Source organism: Engraulis encrasicolus, chromosome 4 (genome assembly GCF_034702125.1).
Source record: "Engraulis encrasicolus isolate BLACKSEA-1 chromosome 4, IST_EnEncr_1.0, whole genome shotgun sequence".
Taxonomy (NCBI): Eukaryota; Metazoa; Chordata; class Actinopteri; order Clupeiformes; family Engraulidae; genus Engraulis; species Engraulis encrasicolus.
This window is the reverse complement of record NC_085860.1, coordinates 12,400,926-12,422,375: the sequence shown is the minus strand read 5'-3', so window position 1 is coordinate 12,422,375 and position 21,450 is coordinate 12,400,926. Positions and strand designations below refer to the sequence as shown.

Sequence of the window (21,450 nt, the reverse complement as noted above, 5' to 3'; positions counted from 1 at the left end):
GAGTGGTGGGGCCTGCTGACTGTGCGCTCCATTTAAGCACATGACCCCAGGCGGCGCTGCTCCAACGAGAGGCACCCTAAATTACATGTGATAAATCACACAGAGGCAAGATATAAGCACCGCATTTCCTCCTTTCCTTTAAAAAAAAATCGTGATTGGAGTACAATGATAGAATGATAGAACACCTTTTTGGACATATACATGGTACCAGTACTTTCTATGAACCCATAAAGGTTTATAATGTGCCCATAAAGCTTTATAATGACTGACTTAAGTGTTCACAACATGTTGTATATAGCCATGGTTCACGACGAGTTATAATGCCTTTACGACCTATACATTATAGAGAGCATTATAAAGCTATTTTTACCTTGTGATGGCTACAATGAAAAGGATCAAGGGTTTATGATGCATACTTAACCCCTGTGCTAATGCAGTGTAATGTAATGTAATATCAGCAGTGTGAATTGCATAGTGTCACTTGGTCTTGCAATGGGGGCATAGCCTTACAGTGCCTGATGAATACAGTCCAGAGCATTAACAGCTATCAATAGTTATGCTGACCGATAGAAATGTTTGTTAAACCATTACAGTATAAACTACAAACCCTCATGAGAACCTTCATGATGAATGTGTTCACAGTGTTGCCACACCTTTAATCAATAACTCTTCACCACCACATACCATGCAGCCCATTCCTCTCCTCTCCTCCTCCCCTCCCCTCCCCTCATCTCCCCTCATCTCCTCCTCCCCTCCTCTCCCCTCCCCTCCTCCTCTTCTCTCCTCTCCTCCTCTCCTCCCCTCACCTCCCCTCCCCTCATCTCCCCTCCTCTTCTCTTCTCTTCTCTTCTCTTCTCTTCTCTTCTCTTCTCTTCTCTTCTCTTCTCTTCTCTTCTCTTCTCTTCTCTTCTCTTCTCTTCTCTTCTCTTCTCTTCTCTTCTCTTCTCTTCTCTTCTCTTCTCCTCTTCTCTTCTTCTCTCCTCATCTCTTCTCTTCTCTCCCCTCCCCTCCCCTCCCCTCTCCTTCTCTCCTCTCCCCTTCCCTCCTCTTCTCTTCTCCTCTCTTCCCTCCGTTCCCTTCCCCCAACACCACACAAATGAATAGAACTCATTATGAGGATAACTGCTTTAAATTGCCCTGGGTATGATGTTGAATTCCCTGTGCTGGTAATTAGGGAACTGTAAACAAAAGCAGAGCTCATTCAACCAGCACAAAAAAAGGTATACGAAAGGGCCGGTGCGCACAAAACACTAATTTCGTCCATGTGTGTGTGTCTCTTCCCTGGGAAAGAGATCAAATGGAGATGCATTGTCAAAAAGAAAAGGGGGCTTGATATCATGATAGCACAGCCTAACTAACGTAACCGCCTAACTTACTGCCTGTTTGTACTGTATGTGTTTTTATGTCAAGTCAAGTCAAGTGTACTTTATTGTCAAAAATCTATGTAACAGGGTTAGCACAGAAGTTTGAAATAGCGTTTGACCCATCTCCACTGTGCAGTTTACGTAACTAAAAACATTTAAGTAAGACATTGATAATAATCTCTCTCTCCCCCTCAGGTGAAGAGGAAGGTGGTCTACTACCTGCACGACAGCACCGAGACTACGGAAGACAGCTTCACCCTCACAGCGTCCGACTTTGACAACACCAGAAGGAGTTTCCCCATCACATTTGGTGTCACCGTCGTCCCGGTCAATGATGAGCCCCCAAGACTGGTGCACAACACCGGAATAGAGGTAACGTGATCTCTTTTATTTTTGGCACCTTCAGCGCTTAACAACCTCACACAAATAGAAACAAACAAAACAAATTCATGTGAGTGTGTGTGGTGTATGTTTGAAAAGGCTGTGCAACACAGGAATAGAGGTGTTGTGATGTCTGGAATTCATTTTGGCACCTACCAAATGTCACAAATAGAAAACAAACACAAACAAATATGCGAGCATTGTGCCTGTTGCAGATTAAAAAAATAAAATAAATAATGTTATGGCAACTAGAAACCATGTGGATCCATGTGCATCGTTGAGTTTTTTGGACTTTGTGGTTTCGGGTCTCCGTGGTAACGCATATTTTTGGAAAACCATGACTGTGGCTGGAATTCTACTTCTGGGACATCCACGAGAGCCAACCAATCCAAAGGCTCAGCCTCATTCCCACAAAATGGAATTTAATGATACATCTTCCTCTTGCATACACGCCACATTCAAGCAGGCCTGTCTGTCCTCCCTTTCCTCCCTATCTGTCTCTCTCTCTCTCTCTCTCTCTCTCTCTCTCTCTCTCTCTCTCTCTCTCTCTCTCTCTCTCTCTCTCTCTCTCTCTCTGTCTCTCTCTCTGTCATGGAGCAGGCCCCTGCCTCTGTGCCTGATTTAAGACAGGAAGTGAGCGCATTCTGACCTACAGCAGATGATCAGGCCTGATGAATTACACACCCGTGACCAGAAACTGATCAGCACAGTTCCTGCCCCTCTGCCTCTCTAGCAGGGCCGGCGCTAGGCATAGGCAGATTAGGCGGTCGCCTATGGCACCAAATGTCCTGGGGGGCACCAAGACCCACCGAATTACAATATAAAGCATTAAATGAAGCATTGAAGTCTATATTGACAATGATTTTTAATGAGCACTCAGTACATATACAACATGGTACTAGATCAGGTGTGCTCAATCAGATGTATGACACCATGTTTAAAGATGCCAATGTCAAATTCCACCAAAGGAAAGATCGGGGCTTGCCTAGGGCACCGAATTGCCTAGAACCGGCCCTGCCTCTCTGGCTCTGTGGCTGGCTGGCTCTGTGGCTGGATGGCTAGCCCACTCCACAGCTGCTGCCCATTAGCAAACGATAGCCTGTAGCTAAGGAGTTGTCAGGGCACATATCTGCCTCCTTCCGCTCTCTCTCTCTCTCTCTCTCTCTCTCTCTCTAACTCTCTCTCTCTCTCTCTCTCTCTCTCTCTCTCTCTCTCTCTCTCTCTCTCTCTCTCTCTCTCTCTCTCTCTCTCTCTCTCTCTCCTTCCCTCCCCCCCCTCTCTCTCTGCTACTAGCAGCCTCTTGTTATTTCTGATGGAAATTGTACAGTGGTGCTCTGTGGAGACCCTTTTTTAACATCATACATGACGCTCCAACACATTTCCCAAGATGCCCACGAGTGAGATATTACTGACTGTTGGGGAACCAAATAGAATTCGCCACACAGCTTGTGATCAATTTTGTCTCTATAGCACATTGATTACAACATAAATTATCAATTTCCTGCACAATTTGGGAGTAGCCGTCTTGTGGGCCCTCTCCTTACCATGAGCCAAGAACCAGTGGACTGGTGGATCTATGTCTCCATCTAGTGGCTGTGTTTTATATTTAATTATTTATTTAAAAAAAAAAATCAAACACCCCCCTCTGTTTCTCTTTCTTCCCACATTTTGTCACAGTATGCTTATCATGCCCAATCAAAACCAAAGGGAGATAGATTGACAAATACATATCAACATTTACCTCATTCTCACACATGAAAACAACCCAGCCAGTAGCCACCAGACATTTTATTTATATATAGTATCCACATTGGTTCTATCTGAGCATAAATCCCACTCTCAGCCAGAGTGCATCAGAGATGGTGTGACCGTGAACTCACTTTCCAGGTGCCTGTGCTGTGTGGCTTTGAAGGTTGCATACGGTATTCTGGCAATCAGAACGCCGCGAGGAGACGGAATAATGGGCTGCCTTATCTGGGGCAGTACTCTCTTCTCTCTCTTCTCTCTCTCTCTCTCTCTCTCTCCCACTCTCTCTCTCTCTCTCTCTCTCTCTCTCTCTCTCTCTCTCTCTCTCTCTCTCTCTCTATCTCTCTTCTCTCTCTATCTCTCTATCTCTCTTCTCTCTCTCTCTTCTCTCTCTATCTCTCTTCTCTCTCTCTCTCTCTCTCCCTCTCTCTCTTGTCTCTCTCTCTCTTCTCTCCTCTCCCTCTCTCTCTTCTCTCTCAATCCCACGCATCCCCCCTCCACTCTCCCCTCCCCACTCCCCACTCCCGAACCCCCGTCTGGAGAATCTTGATGGAGAGAGAGCAGCGCTGCTGAAGAAATCAATATATGCCTTTCACAGCAAGCATCTGACTTTTCCCAACTGATTCTTGTAGACTATCTCACAGAAAGAGAGAGAGAGAGAGAGAGAGAGAGAGAGAATATGTGTGTGTGTGTGTGTGTGTGTGTGTGTGTGTGTGTGTGTGTGTGTGTGTGTGTGTGTGTGTGTGTGTGTGTGTGTGTGTGTGTGTGTGTATGTGTGTTTGTGTGTCTGTGTGTCTGTGTGTGTGCATGTGTGTGTGTGTATGTGTATGTGTGTGTGTGTGATCTGAGAGACGTGCCTGATTAACTGTCCCTGCTCTATTCTCTGGCGGTCTTTTAAGACATCTGGCACATCTCTTTCAGTTAATGTTCCTTTCAATAAAGCCCAGCCCTGAGAGGTTGACCCCATAGGCACTGACTGAGTTGACCCCATAGGCACTGACTGAGTTGATCCCATAGGCACTGACTGAGTTGACCCCATAAGCACTGACTGAGTTGATATCATAGGCACTGACTGAGTTGACCCCATAAGCACTGACTGAGTTGATATCATAGGCACTGACTGAGTTGATCCCATAGGCACTGAGTTGATCCCATAGGCACTGACTGATTTTTGCCTTTTTAGACATCAACTCAAGACACTTTTGTCCGAAAAACCCACACCCCAAAATGTTTTTGTTTGGTTGTTTTGGTACAACAGAACATTTTGTACCAAATTGCTGTTGGATTCAATTTGCTCCTCGGCTGCTGTGCTTTTGTTTTCATTTTTTTATTCATCGTGCCCATTTACTGTTCCCCTTTTCTGTTCTTCTCCATCTAGACAAGACGTCTCCCGCACACTGTTCACATTTGCTAAAACGTGGTAAAACGCTGCAATTGTGTGCAACAGTGTACGGGAGCTTTCTTGTCTCTCACGTTGGTGACCCAGGGGTTACACTCCTTTGCACCTGGCCAAAGGAGGTGTGCAAGAATTCCAAAAAAATAGTACAAGTAAAGGAGAAAAATCTTTGCTGGTATTTTATTAGGTGAACCAGGTGGTTCTAGCAAAGAAGACCAATGTGCGGTGATTTCTCTCCTTTACTTGGATTACTTTTACTGCACATCACCAGCACCTGGGCAGTGGTTGTGCACAGGAACTCTATTTTAAGTCTAACAAATACTTCTTCCTCTGTGTCTGCCACAGCTTGTTGCAGGAGAGGAGGCCGAGATCACCAGCCGAGAGCTGAGTACGCAGGACGCGGACACCTCGAGTGACGAGCTGATCTACTCCATCGAGGCGCTCACTAACGGGCTGGTGGCGCTCAAGGTGTTTCCGGAAGACGGCCTGGACAACTTCACCCAGGCGCAAGTGGACAACGCAGAGATCCTCTTCATTCATCAAGGTACTCTATATATAGGCTGCACTACTTGCCGCAACTGAAACACACTCACACACACACGCGCACACACATACGCACACACACACACACACATGTGCACGCACGCACACACACACACACACACACACACACACACACACACACACACACACACACACACACACACACACACACACACACACACACACACACACACACACACACACACACACACACACACATGTGCACAAACACACACACACACACGCTCGCACACACACACACACATACACACACACACACACACACACACACACACACACACACACACACACACACACACACACACACACACACACACACACACACACACACACACACACACACACACGTGTACACACATACACCTCAATCCACCCACCTAGGGCCTCCCGGGAGTTATAACACAGGGCTTTAAGCACGTGTGTGTTGTGTGTGCTGTGTGTACTGTGTGTGCTGTGTGTTCTGTGTGTTATCATAATTCCTCTCAATAGCCAGGCAGCAGCAGGCCTGCCGTTTTATGATATGCAGCTACAGTGCACAGAATGGGGGGGTTGGTGTGTGTGCCTGCATCTTGACATGATTGGGGTGGGGTGGGGGGGGTGTTCTCCTGTAGTGTAAAGCGTGGGGGGTGTGGGGGGGTAGATTGGTGTGTTCTCCTGTACTGTAAAGCCTGCATCTTGACATGATGCGCTGTCATGCCTGCCTGGCCCTCAGTGATAAAGGACCACACAGTGTGGCTCATACTGCAGTGTGGATCATGCTATATTTCTCTAATTGACCGCATCCTCTCTCTCCATCTCTCCCTCTTTCTCTGCTTCCCTCTGCTGTCTATCCCCTCTCTCTTTCCATCTCTCTCTCTCTTTCCATCTCTCTCTCTCTTCATCTCTGTCTCTTTCTGTCTCCCTCTGCTGTCTATCACCCTCTCCATCTCTCTCTCCGTCTCCCTCTGCCCCCACCTCTCTCTCTCGCTCCACCTCTCTCTCTTTCTGTCTCTCTGTATTTCTCTCTCTTTCTCTCCACCTCTCTCTCTCTCCACCTCCCTCTGCCTCTGCCCCCACCTCTCTTTTCTCTCTTCTCTCCTCTCTCCCTCTCTCTTCTCTCTCTCCTCTCCTCCTCTCTTCTCTCCTCTCTCCCTCTCCCCCTCTCTCCTCTCTATCCTCTCCCCCCCTCCCCTCTTTTCCCCCTCCCTCTCTCCTCTCTCTTCTCTCTCCTCTCCTCTCTCCCTCTCTCTCCTCTCTCCTCTCTCTCCTCTCTCCCCCTCCCCTCTTTTCCCCCTCCCTCTCTCCTCTCTCTTCTCTCCTCTTTCCCCCCTCCCTCACTCCACTCTCCTCTCTCTCCTCTCCCCCTCTCTTCTCTCTTCTCTCCTCTCTCCCTCTCCCCCTCTCCCCCTCTCTCCTCTCTCTCTCCTCTCTCCCTCCTCTCTCCCCCTCTCTCCTCTCTCCTCTCTCCTCTCTCTTCTCTCTTCTCTCCTCTCTCCTGCCAGGTTCTGAGTCGGGGGGTTTCAGGTTCACAGTGACAGATGGAGAGCACACGTCGCCGCTCTATCAGTTTGTTGTCACCGCCAGGCAGCCCAGTGTCACCGTGGAGACGGCCGAGGAGCTCGTGGTCTTCCCAGGTGTGTGGCTTCACGTGGGGCGCTGCTTACATCACATCACACACACACACACACACACACACACACACACACACACACACACGCGCACACACACACACACACACACACACACACACACACACACACACACACACACACACACACACACACACACACACACACACACACACACACACACACACACACTCCTTACCCCACACACACCGTCACCGCCGTGGGTGACAAGAGAGTTGGATATCTATCTGTGTGTGTGTGTGTGTGTGTATGTGTTTGCGTGCGTGTGTGCGCATGGGTGAGAGAGACTGTGTGTGTGTGTGTGTGTGTGTGTGTGTGTGTGTGTGTGTGTGTGTGTGTGTGTGTGTGTGTGTGTGTGTGTGTGTGTGTGTGTGTGTGTGTGTGTGTGTGTGTGTGCATGCGCGCACATACTTCCAACCCAAAATTAGACGCTGACGATTCGTGACGAATAATGACACAGGCCCCACAAATTGAAATCCGAGATGAGTCACTATGTAACCAGCTATGCCGACTCACATTAAGTGAAACTCGCAATTGACATTTGTTTGGTTGTTTTTTTTTCTTCTCTTCTCTTCTCTTCTCTTCTCTTCTCTTCTCTTCTCTTCTCCTCCTAGGGGCAAAACAGGCAATCAGCAGCAGCCTGCTGAAGGCCGTGACTGATGAGGATGGAAAGGAGATCAGGTACTCGCTGCAGAAGCCGCCGCGCCGAGGAAGACTCATCAAGCAAACAGGGAAGAACCGGTTTGAGGAGATAATGAGCGTCTCGCATTCAGAGGTGAGGAGCACTGCACTGCCAGGCAATATGCTGATTAACAAAATAAATAAATAAATAAATAAACAAGTAAAAAAGGCTGCAGTGACTGTTAATAGCTAACTCTTACCGTTAGCTAGAGGTGTTCATTATGGTTTCGGGGGAAAGTGAAAGTCCTGCTCTGCTGCTGCTGCTGCTACAAGTATATTGACTCTTTCTGTGCACCTGAAATACTGTAGGTGGCTTGGCTTGACTAATTCACCTAATGAAGCCAGACTGAGGAGTTTTACTAATTAAAATCAGCTAGTTCGCGCTGCAGAGGCGGACAGAACAAATTAATCCACTGGACCTAATGGGGAAGGCCTTGATCTTGGCACCGATGGGTTCAGTATCCGTACCAGTAAATTGAGTTAAATTTCAACTCTTTAATCCTTAAATTCAGAGCCTCTGTTGTAACATTATTGTCACCAAAATAGTAATGACCATGGCTTGATCCCTTGTCTGGCACTCTTAGTACATGGACCAAGAACCCAAAAGGGACAAAGGGGTCACTTGTCCAGGCCCCACAAATGGATCCTCATTACATTGTACTGTATGTATTGGGCCCTTTCATATGTCTTTGTCCCGGGCCCAGCCAAAGCTGTCAGCGGCCCTGTGTGGAAGAGTTACTAACCAGTATCCTCCCTACACCCTGTAACCTGCAGGCTCATCATCCGTAAACTCGAACGTAGGCACAGTTTACGCTCACCGTAGCCTACTGTACGTTGGAAACTTACGATCAGCTGGTGCAACCCATTGCTGGACTTTTCAACGCAATAGACCCTTTTGCCTGTAAGCAGTGCTCTTCGTTCACTGTCCAGGCAGAATATGTTTCCCATGAGAGACCATTGAATACCAGGACAGTCGGGTTGAACCGGGACAGGTGGCCACACTACTCTACAGTATGAGTTGAATGAGCACACCAATCATCACTGCACACTCACATCTATAATTCAAGTGCATTTCAGCTCTCGAGCAAGACATCTCTGTCCTCAAGTTGCCCAATGGGAGCCGTCATAGTGGCTTATTCACTCTAAGTTACTCTGGATAACAACATCAGCCAAATGCAGTATAATGTAATGTAATGTAATGTACTTTCTGAAGCCAGGGTGTCTACATCTGGCCTGACCATAAGCACACATACAGTAAGCAACTCGAATAGCTTTCAGTATAAAGTGGTGCATTAAGCATGTAACTATGCATGAAGTATAATTATAGTAGCTACATAGCGACATTTTAAAGCCAAATTGCATTTAGTCTATAAAGCATCCAGCTTACTGCGTAGGATGTAACAATCAAGATGTGTTTTCATATATGTAGAAATCATTGTCTGAACAAGTCATGCAGCTTTAGAAGGTATTTAGGCAAGCAATGAGCAGTGATATGGTATAGCAGTGGTATGTCATAGTGTTGTAGTGCACAGCTACGCCATAGTTAGTCTATTAAGCCTCCAGCCTACTGCAGAGGATATAATGATCAGGACGTGTTTTCAGACAGAAATCCCTGTCTGAATAAAGCTGGCAGCTGTAGGAGATATTTAGGGGAGCAGTGGTGATATTGTAACACTCAGACCTTTAAAATCTTAAATCGAATGCCTGCGTTACCACGAAAAAAGGCCAAGGGGATCTGTTGAGATGAAAGTGACCTCAAATGACACTTAGATCATTTCTGTGATGGTGTCACAACATTAGTGGTATTTTAGAGTGAGCTCCTTGTGTATTTCTAGGTCACAGTGGACTCCAAGGAGGTGCGCTAACCTGATATTGTGAGGGTGGTGTCCACTTGTGTCCCAGCGAGATCTCTGGACGGCCCTATCCAGTAACACAGCACTTTGTCAGCATGTGAACCTTGTTGCATATTTAATACCTTACCCTGTGAAATCAGGCCAGCAGACCCATTTGTTCGAATAGAGAAGCATCCCAAAACAGAAACGCACGCACTCGCATGCACGCACGCACGCACACACGCAAGCACGCGCACACACACACACAGACACATACACACAGACACACACACACACAGACACCACACACACACACACACACACACACACACACACACACACACACACACACACACACACACACACACACACACACACACACACACACACACACACCCCACACACACACACCCCACACACACACCACACACACACACACACACACACACACACACACACACACACACACACACACACACACACACACACACACACACACACACACACACACACACACACACACAAATATTTGAAGTGTTCTGTAATTAAGTCTTGTTAGTTTGTCCAGCAACAGAGATTGTCCTCTGCACATCAGCACCAGTGAATTACACGGTTGTGTAGCGGCAGTGCAGTGTAGTGCCGGTTTGGATATGAAGTGGCTGCTATCAGTGACCGACCGACTGCCCTTCCCGGGTAAATGACTCCTTCGCTTGTCTCGTCTCGTCTTGCCTCGTATTGTCTCGGCTACAGTACAGTGAGCGCGAGCGAACGGCTCCAGTAATTGGCAAGACGGGAGATTGCGAGTCGCGGGTGTAAACAAAACCTCAGCTTGTTTACCGTCTGAACTCTGACGTAATCACCTGCCTGCGTGATCACCCCACCACCCCCACTCCACCACCACCACCACCACCACCGTGGATATGTTTAGAATATTCAACTCCTTCAGGAGGACAACAACAAACTGTTCTTTTGTTTTGGTGGATCAAGATGTGCTGTTTCCAGACAGCAGTTGACATGAAATGATCCCTTGGTTGAGACATGTTGACACCCGCCATATGCGAGTCCTGCAGGGGAATGGGGGGGCGCAAATTGTTTTGATATAAATAAGACCCCCCCCCTCCCCCCCCCAAAACAAATGGTGTGGACACAGCTGCAGAACTGATGAAAGTGTTTGTTCTTCCTCTAACCCCTCTAACTCCTCTCTTCTCTCTCTCCTCCTCTCTCCTCATTCTCCCCTCTCTCCTCTCCTCTCTCTCTCCTCTCCTCCTCTCCTCTCCTCTTCTCCTCTCCTCCTCTTCCCTTATCCCCCACTCCCTTTCCCCCGCTACTCTATACCCTCTCTCTATCCCCCTCTTCTCTCCTCTTCTCTCCACTCCTCTGCTCTCCTCTCCTCCTCTTCCCCTCCTTATCCTTCTCCTCCCCTCTCCTCTCCTCTCCTCTCCTCCCCTCCTCCTCTCCTCTCTTCTCCTCTCCTCTCCCCTCATCTCCTCTCCTCTCCTCTCCTCTCCTCTCCTCCTTATCCCCCACTCCCTCTCCCCCACTAATCTCTCTCCTCTTTCCCTCCCTCCTCTCCTCCTCTTCTCTCCTCCCCTCTCCTCTCCTCTCCTCTCCTCTTCACCTCCTTATCCCCCCTCCCTCTCCTCTCCTCCTCTTCCCTTATCCCCCACTCCCTTTCCCCCACTACTCTAACCTCTCTTTCTATCCTCCTCCTCTCTCTCTCTCTCTCTCCTCTCCTCTCCTCCTCTTCCCCTTCTTATCCCTCTCTCTCTCCTCTTCCCTCTCTCTCTCCTCTCCTCTCCTCTCCTCCTCTTCCCCTCCTCATCCCCCTCTCCTCTCCTCTCCTCTCTTCTCCTCTCCTCTCCTCTCCTATCCACTCCCCTCTCTTCTCCTCTCCTCTCCTCCTCTCCTCTCCTCCTCTCCTCTTCCCCTCCTCATCCCCCTCTCCTCATCTCCTCTTCCCCTCCTCATCCCACTACCCCCTCTCCTCTCCTCTCCTCTCCTCTCCTCTCCTCCTCTCCTCTTCCCTTCCTCATCCCCCTCTCCTCCTCTCCCCCACTACCTCCTCTCCTCTCCTCTCTTCTCCTCTCCTCTCCTATCCACTCCCCTCCTCTCCTCCTCTCCTCTCCTCCTCTCCTCTTCCCCTCCTCATCCCCCTCTCCTCCTCTCCCCCACTCCTCCTCACTCAGCTGGAGGCTGGAAACATCTACTACGAGCACCAGCTGCCCGATGAACCCTTCTGGTCCCAGCAGGACTCTCTGCAGCTGCAGTCGTCATCTCCCTCGGCCCCCAACCTCCTGCTGCCCATCACCGTCTCCTACTCCGCCACCGACGACTCCGTCTCCTCGCAGCTCTGGAAGAACAAAGGTATGGGCTTTTGATTAAAAGATTTTACTTCTGGGTTTCTCAACTTTATTGATGATAGGACAGCAGGAGAGGTAGACAGGAAACGAATGGGGAGAGAGATGGGGACGGGAGGGGTTGGCAAATGACCCGGGTTGGAATCGAACCCGGGCCGCCGGGGTAGCAGTCCAGTGCCCTACCTTTAGAGCCACGGTAGGGCCACACGGGTATGGGGTTACAGCGACATGTCAACTCCTCTGGACACGACGCATGGCATGTCTCGAATGTCAGCCAGCTCAATAAATGATTCATTTCATTTCTTTTTATTTAAACTCGAAGAATCATTGAGAGCCCAGCCCTCATTTGCAATGATGTCGAGCAAAACAAACAACCACACATATAAAATCATATATACATACAACATACACAATGCAACACAAATCATACAAGAGGTAAAAATCAAGACAAACCATGAATTAAAACTTATGAGTTAAAACAAGTACAAGTATGTGATAAAAAACTTCCCAGTATTACTTTAAAATGTTCTAATGACACTAAGGCTTGAAGACCTATCCTTTGTTGTAGGGTATTCCAAAGTGAAGGTCCACAGACACTAAAAGCCGTTTTACCCAGTTCAGTGCGGGCATAAGGGACCTCCAGTAAAAAGTTGCTGCTGCGGGTTTGATATGGGTTGGAGTGCCAAACTAAAAGAGATGAAATATAAAATGGGAGTTTACCAGTGAGGGCCTTAAAAATAAAAATAAAATAATGCATGTCCCTTCTGTGAGAAAGTGGAGCCCACCCAACTTTATCATATAACAGGCAATGATGAGTGCTATATGGATCCCCAGTAATAAAACGAAGAGCTGAATGATAAACAGTGTCAAGTGCCTTCAGATTAAAGAGTGGTGCATGTCTGTAAATAACATCACCATAGTCAAGGGAAGACAGAAAAGTAGCTTCAATTAACTTTTTTCTGCAGAAAACAGGAAAGTGATATTTATTTCTGTGCAGGAAAGATAGCTTTTGTCTGAGCGTAGTGACAAGACAGTCAGTATGTTTCTTGAATGTGAACTTGTCATCTAGCCAGATTCCCAGGTACTTATAGTGTGATACTCTCTCAATAACAGACCCATCTAAAGTAGATATATTAAAATCATTTTTCATGCCATGCTTAGATCGAGTAAAGACCATACATTTAGTCTTGCTTACGTTAAGTAGAAGCTTAAGACCAATGAGGGCATTTTGTAGAATATTAAAAGACTGCTGCAAATTCTCCAATGCTAGCTGTACAGAATCTGCAACACAATACAAAATTGTATCATCTGCATAAAGATGAATAGAGCAGTTGGAAAGGAGAGAGAGTATGCTATTTATGTACATGGTGAAGAGTACCGGACCTAATACTGAACCTTGTGGGACCCCCTTGGTTATTAGCAGGGGGTCAGATTGAGTATTACCCAATTTTACAGTATGGTGTCTGTTTGATAGGTAGCTCTGGAACCATTTACAGGCACTTGCACTAAAACCAATACCAGGCAGAATTTGTAGAAGCAGAGAATGGTCCACAGTGTCAAATGCTTTGGATAAGTCCACAAAGATGGCAGCACAATGTTTTTTCTTGTCAAGAGAAGTGATAATATCATCAATTACTTTAGTAGCAGCAGTGACTGTACTATGTTTAGGCCTAAAGCCTGATTGGAGAGGGCTCAGAATATTATTGGTATTTAGAAATTCTTTGAGCTGATCATTTACCAACTTCTCTAGTATTTTTGAGAGACACGGTAGCTTGGATATTGGTCGATAGTTGTTAGGGTCAGTCTTATATCACCCCCCTTGTGCAACGGGGTAATGTGTGCAAATTTCCATAGTGTAGGGACAACTCCAGTGGAAATAGAATAATTGAAAATGTGCAATAATGGCTCTGCTATTATATATGCCGCAGTGCGAAGAAAAAGGGGATCTAGGTGGTCTTCTCTCCAGTGGATTTGCGACTATCAATTGCTAATAAAGCAGATAGCACTGTATGCTTAGACACAGGATGAAGCCTAAATTCCAGATCATCGTCTCTGACATTGTCTCTGATACACATATCATGTCCAGCCCTAGGCATAAAGGAATTGATTATTGCTTTTATCAAAACTTTGACTGGCTAAAGAAAAATGTTTGTTAAGAGCACTGCAAAATGTCTGATTTGTCTTGTAGTAGACAATCATCAAACTTAATGGAAGAAGGCATAGGTGTAACAGATTTATTGTTTTTGTAATTTACAGCCTTCCAGAATTTTGCAGGATCAGAGTACGAGCTAGAGACAAGGTTAAAGTAATAGTCAGATTTAGCCTTTCTTACAGATAATGTACATCTGTTCCTGATTTTCCTGAAACTTGCCCAGTCAGAGGCATCCTTGCTCCTCCTTGCTAATGACCAAGCCTTATTTCTTGACTGAAAAAGAGAGGAGAGTTCAGGGGTGAACCATGGGTTTGTTCTACTTTTTACTCTTATCTTTTTAAAAGGTGCATGTTTGTCAACAATGCAAATAAATGAGTTTGAGAAAAACTGTAGAGCCAAGTCAGCATCAGGAATTTCAGTTGTGAGATGAATGTCACTTTCATAGAGATCATTTAAAAAGGCTTGCTCATTAAAATGTTTCATAGTTCTTTTAACCAAAATGCGAGGCAGTGCTTTGGTTAGAGTGCTGTGCCTAATACAGGCAATGGGACAGTGGTCACTGACCCCTAAATCAAAAACACCAGTTGCGCTAATTTTGTTCATCTTATTTGTAAAAAGTAGATCAATAAGAGATGATTTGCTAAAGTTCTTAGAGTAAATGATTCATACTGTACAGCACGTTAAGCTCTCTGGGGCTTTGCAAATCTGTGCTACAAAGCGCTGCAGTAACAAACTTGGCAGAGTCAGTCGGCTGAAGGCTGGCTAGCAGGCTGATATTCATCCCCTTCTAAACTACTGCCTATTGATGTTGACATGCACGAAGAAGAAGGTAATGAACCAGGAGGCACACACAAGGTTTGTGTAGAAATGTATATTGTAGCCGAAAAGTTACATAAGAACTCAGAGGCTAGAACTGGAGCAATAGATGTTTCGGACTTAGTGCATTTTCTCCAGTAGGAAACGCGTGGCAGGTTTTCGGTGTTATATAGGGTGTTATACCCGTTATATAGGGTGTTATACTCGTTATATAGGGTGAGGTGTCAGTTCAGGACCTCCCCCAGTTTACCACAAAGTGGAACCCCATTAAGAGGACCTGTGTGTCTGCCCCCCCCCCCCCCCCCCCCCCCCCCATGAAGAGGACCTGTGTGTCTGTGCCCCCCCCCCCCATTACGAGGATCTCTGTATCTGTGCCCCCCCCCATTAAAAGGACCTGTGTGTCTGTGCCCCCCCCCCCCCCATTAAGAGGATTTCTGTGTCTGTGCCCCACCCCCCATGAAGAGGACCTCTGTGTCTGTCTGTCTGTGTCCCCCATTAAGATGACCTCTGTGTCTGTGCCCCCCCCCCCCCAAAAAAAAATTCAGAGGAACTGTGTGTGTGTGCCCCCCCCCATGAAGAGGACCTCTGTGTCTGTCTGTGTCCCCCATTAAGAGGACCTCTGTCTGTGTCCCCACAGGTTTGGACGTGGTGCAAGGCCAGAAAAAAGTCATTGACCAATCCCGACTGGACGCCTCCAACCTACTGGCCAGCGTACCTGAGTCCGAGCGCTCCACCCAGGACGTGCTGTACAAGATCAAGGAGTTCCCGACGCACGGGCGCCTCCTGCTGAGCGGCGTGGAGCTGCCGCGCGACGCCCCCTACTTCCTGCAGGAGGACGTGGAAGCCGGCGAGCTGGAGTACCAGCAGGACGCCGCCGACGCCGCGGCCACCTCCGACAGCTTCTCCTTCCACGCCTGGCTCAACCCCCACGACCGCGGCCCCTCCAGCCCGCCCCAGAGCGCCCTGGTGCTGGAGGAGTCCTTCAGCTTTAACGTGCGGCCGCGGGACTCCAGCCCGCCGGAGCTGGTGAGCCTGGAACTCCTCCTGGAGGTGCTGCAGGGCTCGACGGCCGTGCTCTCCAAGCAGTACCTCAACACCATCGACGAGGACAGCACCCCCGAGCAGGTGCGCTTCAGCGTCTCCAAGAGCCCCTCCAACGGCCTGCTGGTTCTGCGCGCCACCGACGAGCAGGTCAGCGAGTTCACCCAGGACGACATCAACGCTGAGCGCGTGGCGTTCGTCAGCGACGGGAGCCTCAACGAGGGCTTCATGGAGTTCACGGTGTCGGACGGGAAGCACCACACCACGCCGTACACGCTCCATATCGGGATTCTGGCCCACACGCTGTCGCTGACCAGGCCCAAGGAGATCTTCGTGCTGCAAGGAGACGACCAGACGCCCATCACAGAGTCCATGTTGAAAGCCAGCACGGGCGGCCCCATCGAGGAGGAGGTCCTCTACGAACTCACCAGCAAGCCCAAGTACGCCGCCGTGATGGTGGACAGGCAGCCGACCAACGCCTTCACACAGAAACAGATCAACGAGGGTAGAGTGAGCGTGCGCTTCGTCGCGTCGACCCAGCCCCGGGACAGCATCCCGTTCCTGGCCCGGAGCAGGGCCGCCAACGTCTCTTCCACCCTGAACATCTCCGTGAAGCCCCTGGCGAAGATAGCGGAGGACCCTCTCCTGCCCAGAGGCGCGACCGTGCAGGTGGACGGCAAACTACTGGATGCCACTCCCCTCGCCGTTAAGACCAAAACCCTGCCCACATTCACGGTCACCCAGGAGCCCAAGTCGGCGCGCTTCGTCAGGGCTAAAGGGGAAGGTCAGGGCGAACCTGTGCACACCTTCACGCAAAAGGATCTGGACGACGGACTCGTAGCGCTGGAGATCCTCGACAACGCTGGGAAGCAGACAGGGGGCGAGGGTAAAGACGAGGCCCGCTTGCTCCTCAAGGCCCATGGGGTGCCGCCCGCCGAGTGCGTCCTGCCCTTCAAAACCGCCCCCTACAGCCCCACTGGTGTGTACGGAGGCACCGTCTTGAAAACCCCGACGATAGCCGGCCACGGCGGAGACTCCCATCCCAGGCGGAGAGGGGACGGCAACTGGCCCTACGGAGCCGGGACGACCACCACAGCCTCCCCGGGGTCGGGCTCGCACACCCCGGTAGTGTCGCGGCGCGGCAGCCTGTGGTCCATCCTCATCCCCATCCTCATCATCCTGCTGCTGCTGCTGCTAGCCGCCGTGCTGGCCTACTACTTTGTGCGCCGCAACAAGACGGGCAAGCACGACGTCCAGACGGCAGGCGCCGCCGCGGCCACCAAGCCCAAGAACGGCGACGTCAGCCAGGAGACGTTCCGCAAGACCGACCCGGCCAATAACATTCCCATGTCCAATATGGAGGGCAAGGAGGCCGACCCCGAGCTGCTGCAGCACTGCCGGACAACAAACCCCAACCCTGCCCTGAAAAAAAATCAGTACTGGGTATGAGAGCCGACTGTTAACAACAGCAACTACAACAACAACAAGACTACATGGACTTGCTCAGAACACTCACTGTGGAGCTATCTCCCCCTTTCCCTCCTCCTCCTCCTCCTCCTCCTCCCCCTCCTCCTCCTCCTCTAGTTTTTTTCAATGGCGTTTGTCCTTATTAGCAAATCAGATGATTGAGGTTATGTTTCATCTTTATATGAAAACATTAATAGAAAAAAATAAACAAATCTGTAGTTGTCTGTTCTCAGGTTTTTGTACACTGCAGATATCCACTGACGTTAAAAAGAAAGAAAGAAGGTAATGCAAAGCTATGTATGTACGAATTTTTGTTTCGTTTTTTTTTTCTCTATTTATTGTAGGACATGTTGGACATAAACACATTTTTGTGTTTGAAACTTTCTCTTTAGGTTTGCTCCTACAATGAAATATTCAAATGTGCCTCTCAGTATTATCCTGTCTCTCAGATTTTCTCAAGCTTAATTTAGTAACACAGTAGTTTGTCAAAGTATATATATTTGTACAGAAATCAAAATTCACATTTAGTGATTTAAGTTACTCCTATAAAATGGCCAAGTTGCCATGAAGTTAGCATATTTTTTTGATGTTGTTCTTTTATTTTTTTACAGATTTTCATCGCTTTTGCTTTTGTGTAACGGTGTAATTTTTGTATATCCTTAAGGCTATGGGTGGTAGTATTGCTAACACAACTGAAAAAAGAATTCTCCCTCTCATCCACTGGACTGACTTAAGGCACTGAAGAAATATTTGCAGCGTATGCAATTGCGAAACCACAGAGAGGAATTGCTCTCCAGTGGCAGTTGCCATGACATCCCAAAGGGGCTACAGGAAGTAGTGAGCTCATGCTCAACCGGGCCCGAGTTTCCAGACTTGTAACGAAAAAAAAAAATGCCATGAAGTATTCCTCTTCACTGTTCCCTCTCTTTTTGGCGGGAGATTTTATTTTTCCATGATAGAACAGCTACTGTATGACATTCACATCTCCCCTAGTTTTTTTAATTTTATTTTATATGTTGCTATTTCTGTCCATTTGCCTTACAAGAAGTTTCAACTAATGAAGAGAACAATGACTATTTATGGTGATGCTAAGATTTGTCTTTAACTAATTCCCCAGCCATATGTGTTAAAAATGTAAAAGTGTCCTTTGATCTTTCTTCTCACTCTAACTATAACCTGTGGAGACACGCGTAAAGCTTTGGTTAACATTGTGTAGTGGTGTGTGAGATGCTTAATAATGAAGTCTACATGGGAGCAAAACATGTTATGCTAAGTGTAATACTATGGATATGTTTTTAATGTTGTATATACATATATGAAGCTTACTATGCTGATGTAACAGTAACACCCGTGCCTTTTCACAATGCCTTTAAATGCCAGATGAAGTATTGATAATGAAGTTATTTTACATAGCAAGATGGCAGTGTAGGCTTCCCTAAGCTTGGTCACTCGACTAAAATAAAATGTCAGAGTGACACAGTATTTAAAAAGTACTTTGCATATGTTGCGAACATAACTTCAAGTTCTTGATATTTTAGTTCTTGACATTCAACAGGTTTCCATTATACATGAAGGGAAGTGCCTCCCACCCCCTCTCTAAAAACAAGATTAAAATTTGTAGTAGATCTTGTCTTTATGTGAAACAGAGTAATTCAAATGTAAGAGAGACATTTAATGTATTTGTATGTAAAAGGTTCTTGTTTGTTTCACATTCCTCTTTGTGATGTAATCTAAGATGTCTTCCAAGAGTATAAAAAAGATGAGAAGAAAAAAAGAAATGTCTCACAGATCAGGTCACTGAGTTTGATCTGTGCTACTCAAGTAGGGTACTAGTCTTAATGATCATAATCGATGATGGTACTATTATTTATCGTAGAATTATGTCATGGATTTGTGAAATGGTACTAACCCAATGTAATGGATATACAAGCACATAAACATTCCTTTTCTGGTACGTTTGCCATTGAGAGTCTTACATATAAGAAAGTATTTATATTTTTGTGAGAATATTTGGACTCAAACCAGACTGAGATATCTCAGGAAGTGTGTGTGGTTTTTATCTGCAGTGCAAGATAAGTCAGATACATTTTTCAAAGGCTAAGAGATAGCTCAGGAAATCAAACGTTTGTGTCTATTTGTGTGTGCCAATGAGAGTTGGGTCGTTTCTCTTTTTTTGTTGGTCTGTTTGTTTGTTTTTTTGTTTCCAGAAATGTTAAAGGGCCTGTCCAGTATTGATTTATTACTATGTCAGTATTATGTTATTTTTAGTATTTACAAGAGAACAATGAGAAAAACCTTTGAATAGTTTGAAGTTGAACCCTGGGGCATACTCACAATATTTAACTTCTACTGTTTTACCTTTTTGATCACATGAAGGACATTGCCAATATCATCAACTGCTATTTATTTTTTTACTCGCAAAGGACATTATGAGAAAAAAATCAATCTATGTTGAAACTGTAACCCACCAACTGCCTCGAAAAAGTTTGTTACCCAAACATGAAAGTTAGAAAATAAAGGCCAAATTCAAAATGAAGATCTACACTCTGTTGTAATTTTGTTCACTTGTCTCTGAATGTTTGTACTCTTTAGTGAAAGTGAAATGAAAGCCCAATTGGGAAACTCCAACTCCCATTGTCATTGTGACACAGCACTCCACAGCACATAAGTGAACACTGCACACTGCACACAACGAAATTGCATTCATGCAAGGGACAGCCCTCAATGGCGCCCCAAGGGAGCAGTGCGTGAAACTGCATAACATTTAAATTATATTGGGGGCCGGATATAAGACGACCACGCGAGCCGTGAATACCCCCACCCCCACCCCCCACCCCCCGAGCCATAGGTTCCCCAACAATGGTCAGTGTTTTTCAACACTGGGATCGGGACCCCATGTCAGGTTGCCTGGAATTCAAATGTGGTCGCCTGAAATGTCTAGGTGTGACTAAAATGCATACAGATAAATATTACTAATTATAACATAAAAACTATACTGAAATGCCACATACATAATTAAACTTCAATAAATATCCATAGGTTTAATAGCGTACAAGTTAGCTCGTCATGATTATTTTTTTATTTTTATTTTTTTTATAGTTGCTGAAAAACATGTATGGCGTCCCCAAAATTTGGGGGTGCTAAAATGGGGTCCCGGGCTGAAACAGGTTGGGAACCACTGGTCTAGGACAACTGATCTCTTTGTTGGCTCCCCTGGCCAAGTGTACCGAGATGCCGTCTGGTCTGTGGAAGCTAACCCTAATCCTAATCCAACCCTATTTAAGTTATCTCTATGAATAATGTGTTACTTATTCAATAGTATCATTATTTCTTAAATGGTATATTTGATCAAGTTAACCCCAGAATTAAATATCATGAATGATATGGAGACTAAAATGAATAAACTAACATGACTATACATTCTCTGCTGCTAAGTGTGTTGCATTATCTTTTGTCCTCCAGCAGATGGCGTATCAGGACACAGAATAGATTTCACAGTCAGGAATCAGCCATTGGTCGGCAGCATTTAACAGACCCCGCTACTGCTGTCATAGTTTCCAACCAACAGCCTTTTCTTTCATTGTACCTTTCCGCCCTTTTTTTAGGCCTTGTCGTCATCATTACCTCAGCATTGGACATTTGCTTAGATCTAGCTTTGCCGTTTCACAACTTTGAGGAGCCTCTCCTTCATGAATGACAGCACATGCATTATCTTATCTCTACTTTCATAGAAGCCATGATTGCTGACTATTTTCTCAAAGACTTACTTTTTCATTCGCTTTTTGAATTTTGCTGTCTTTCTCAAGGTAATGGTAGCCCCATAATGCACGCCATTCCACCAGTGGAAACCTGTAATAATCAATGAAAAGATTTTACTTGTGCTACATAACTATGACATTACACCGTGTTTTTAGTAATGCATTATGACTTCATCTTTGCCATTCTGGTAACAGCCAGTTTATTACTGTGGCAATGTCTTAACAGGTTAAATATTTTCATTTTGTACGGAGTATGTAATTTTATAA

General features: G+C 46.7%; 1 protein-coding gene across 1 annotated transcript in view; it reads left to right on the top strand.

The window, feature by feature from the left end:
* Window positions 1–19,961, top strand: part of cspg4 (chondroitin sulfate proteoglycan 4) — a 64,397-nt gene extending 44,436 nt beyond the window's left edge. The window contains exons 6-11 of the mRNA XM_063196710.1: window positions 1,560–1,736; window positions 5,233–5,431; window positions 6,933–7,064; window positions 7,694–7,854; window positions 11,779–11,956; window positions 15,555–19,961. Coding sequence (XP_063052780.1) covers window positions 1,560–1,736; window positions 5,233–5,431; window positions 6,933–7,064; window positions 7,694–7,854; window positions 11,779–11,956; window positions 15,555–17,407 — 2,700 coding nt within the window. The 3' untranslated portion in view covers window positions 17,408–19,961. The remainder of the gene's footprint in view (window positions 1–1,559; window positions 1,737–5,232; window positions 5,432–6,932; window positions 7,065–7,693; window positions 7,855–11,778; window positions 11,957–15,554) is intronic.
* The last annotated feature ends 1,489 nt before the right edge of the window (window positions 19,962–21,450 follow it).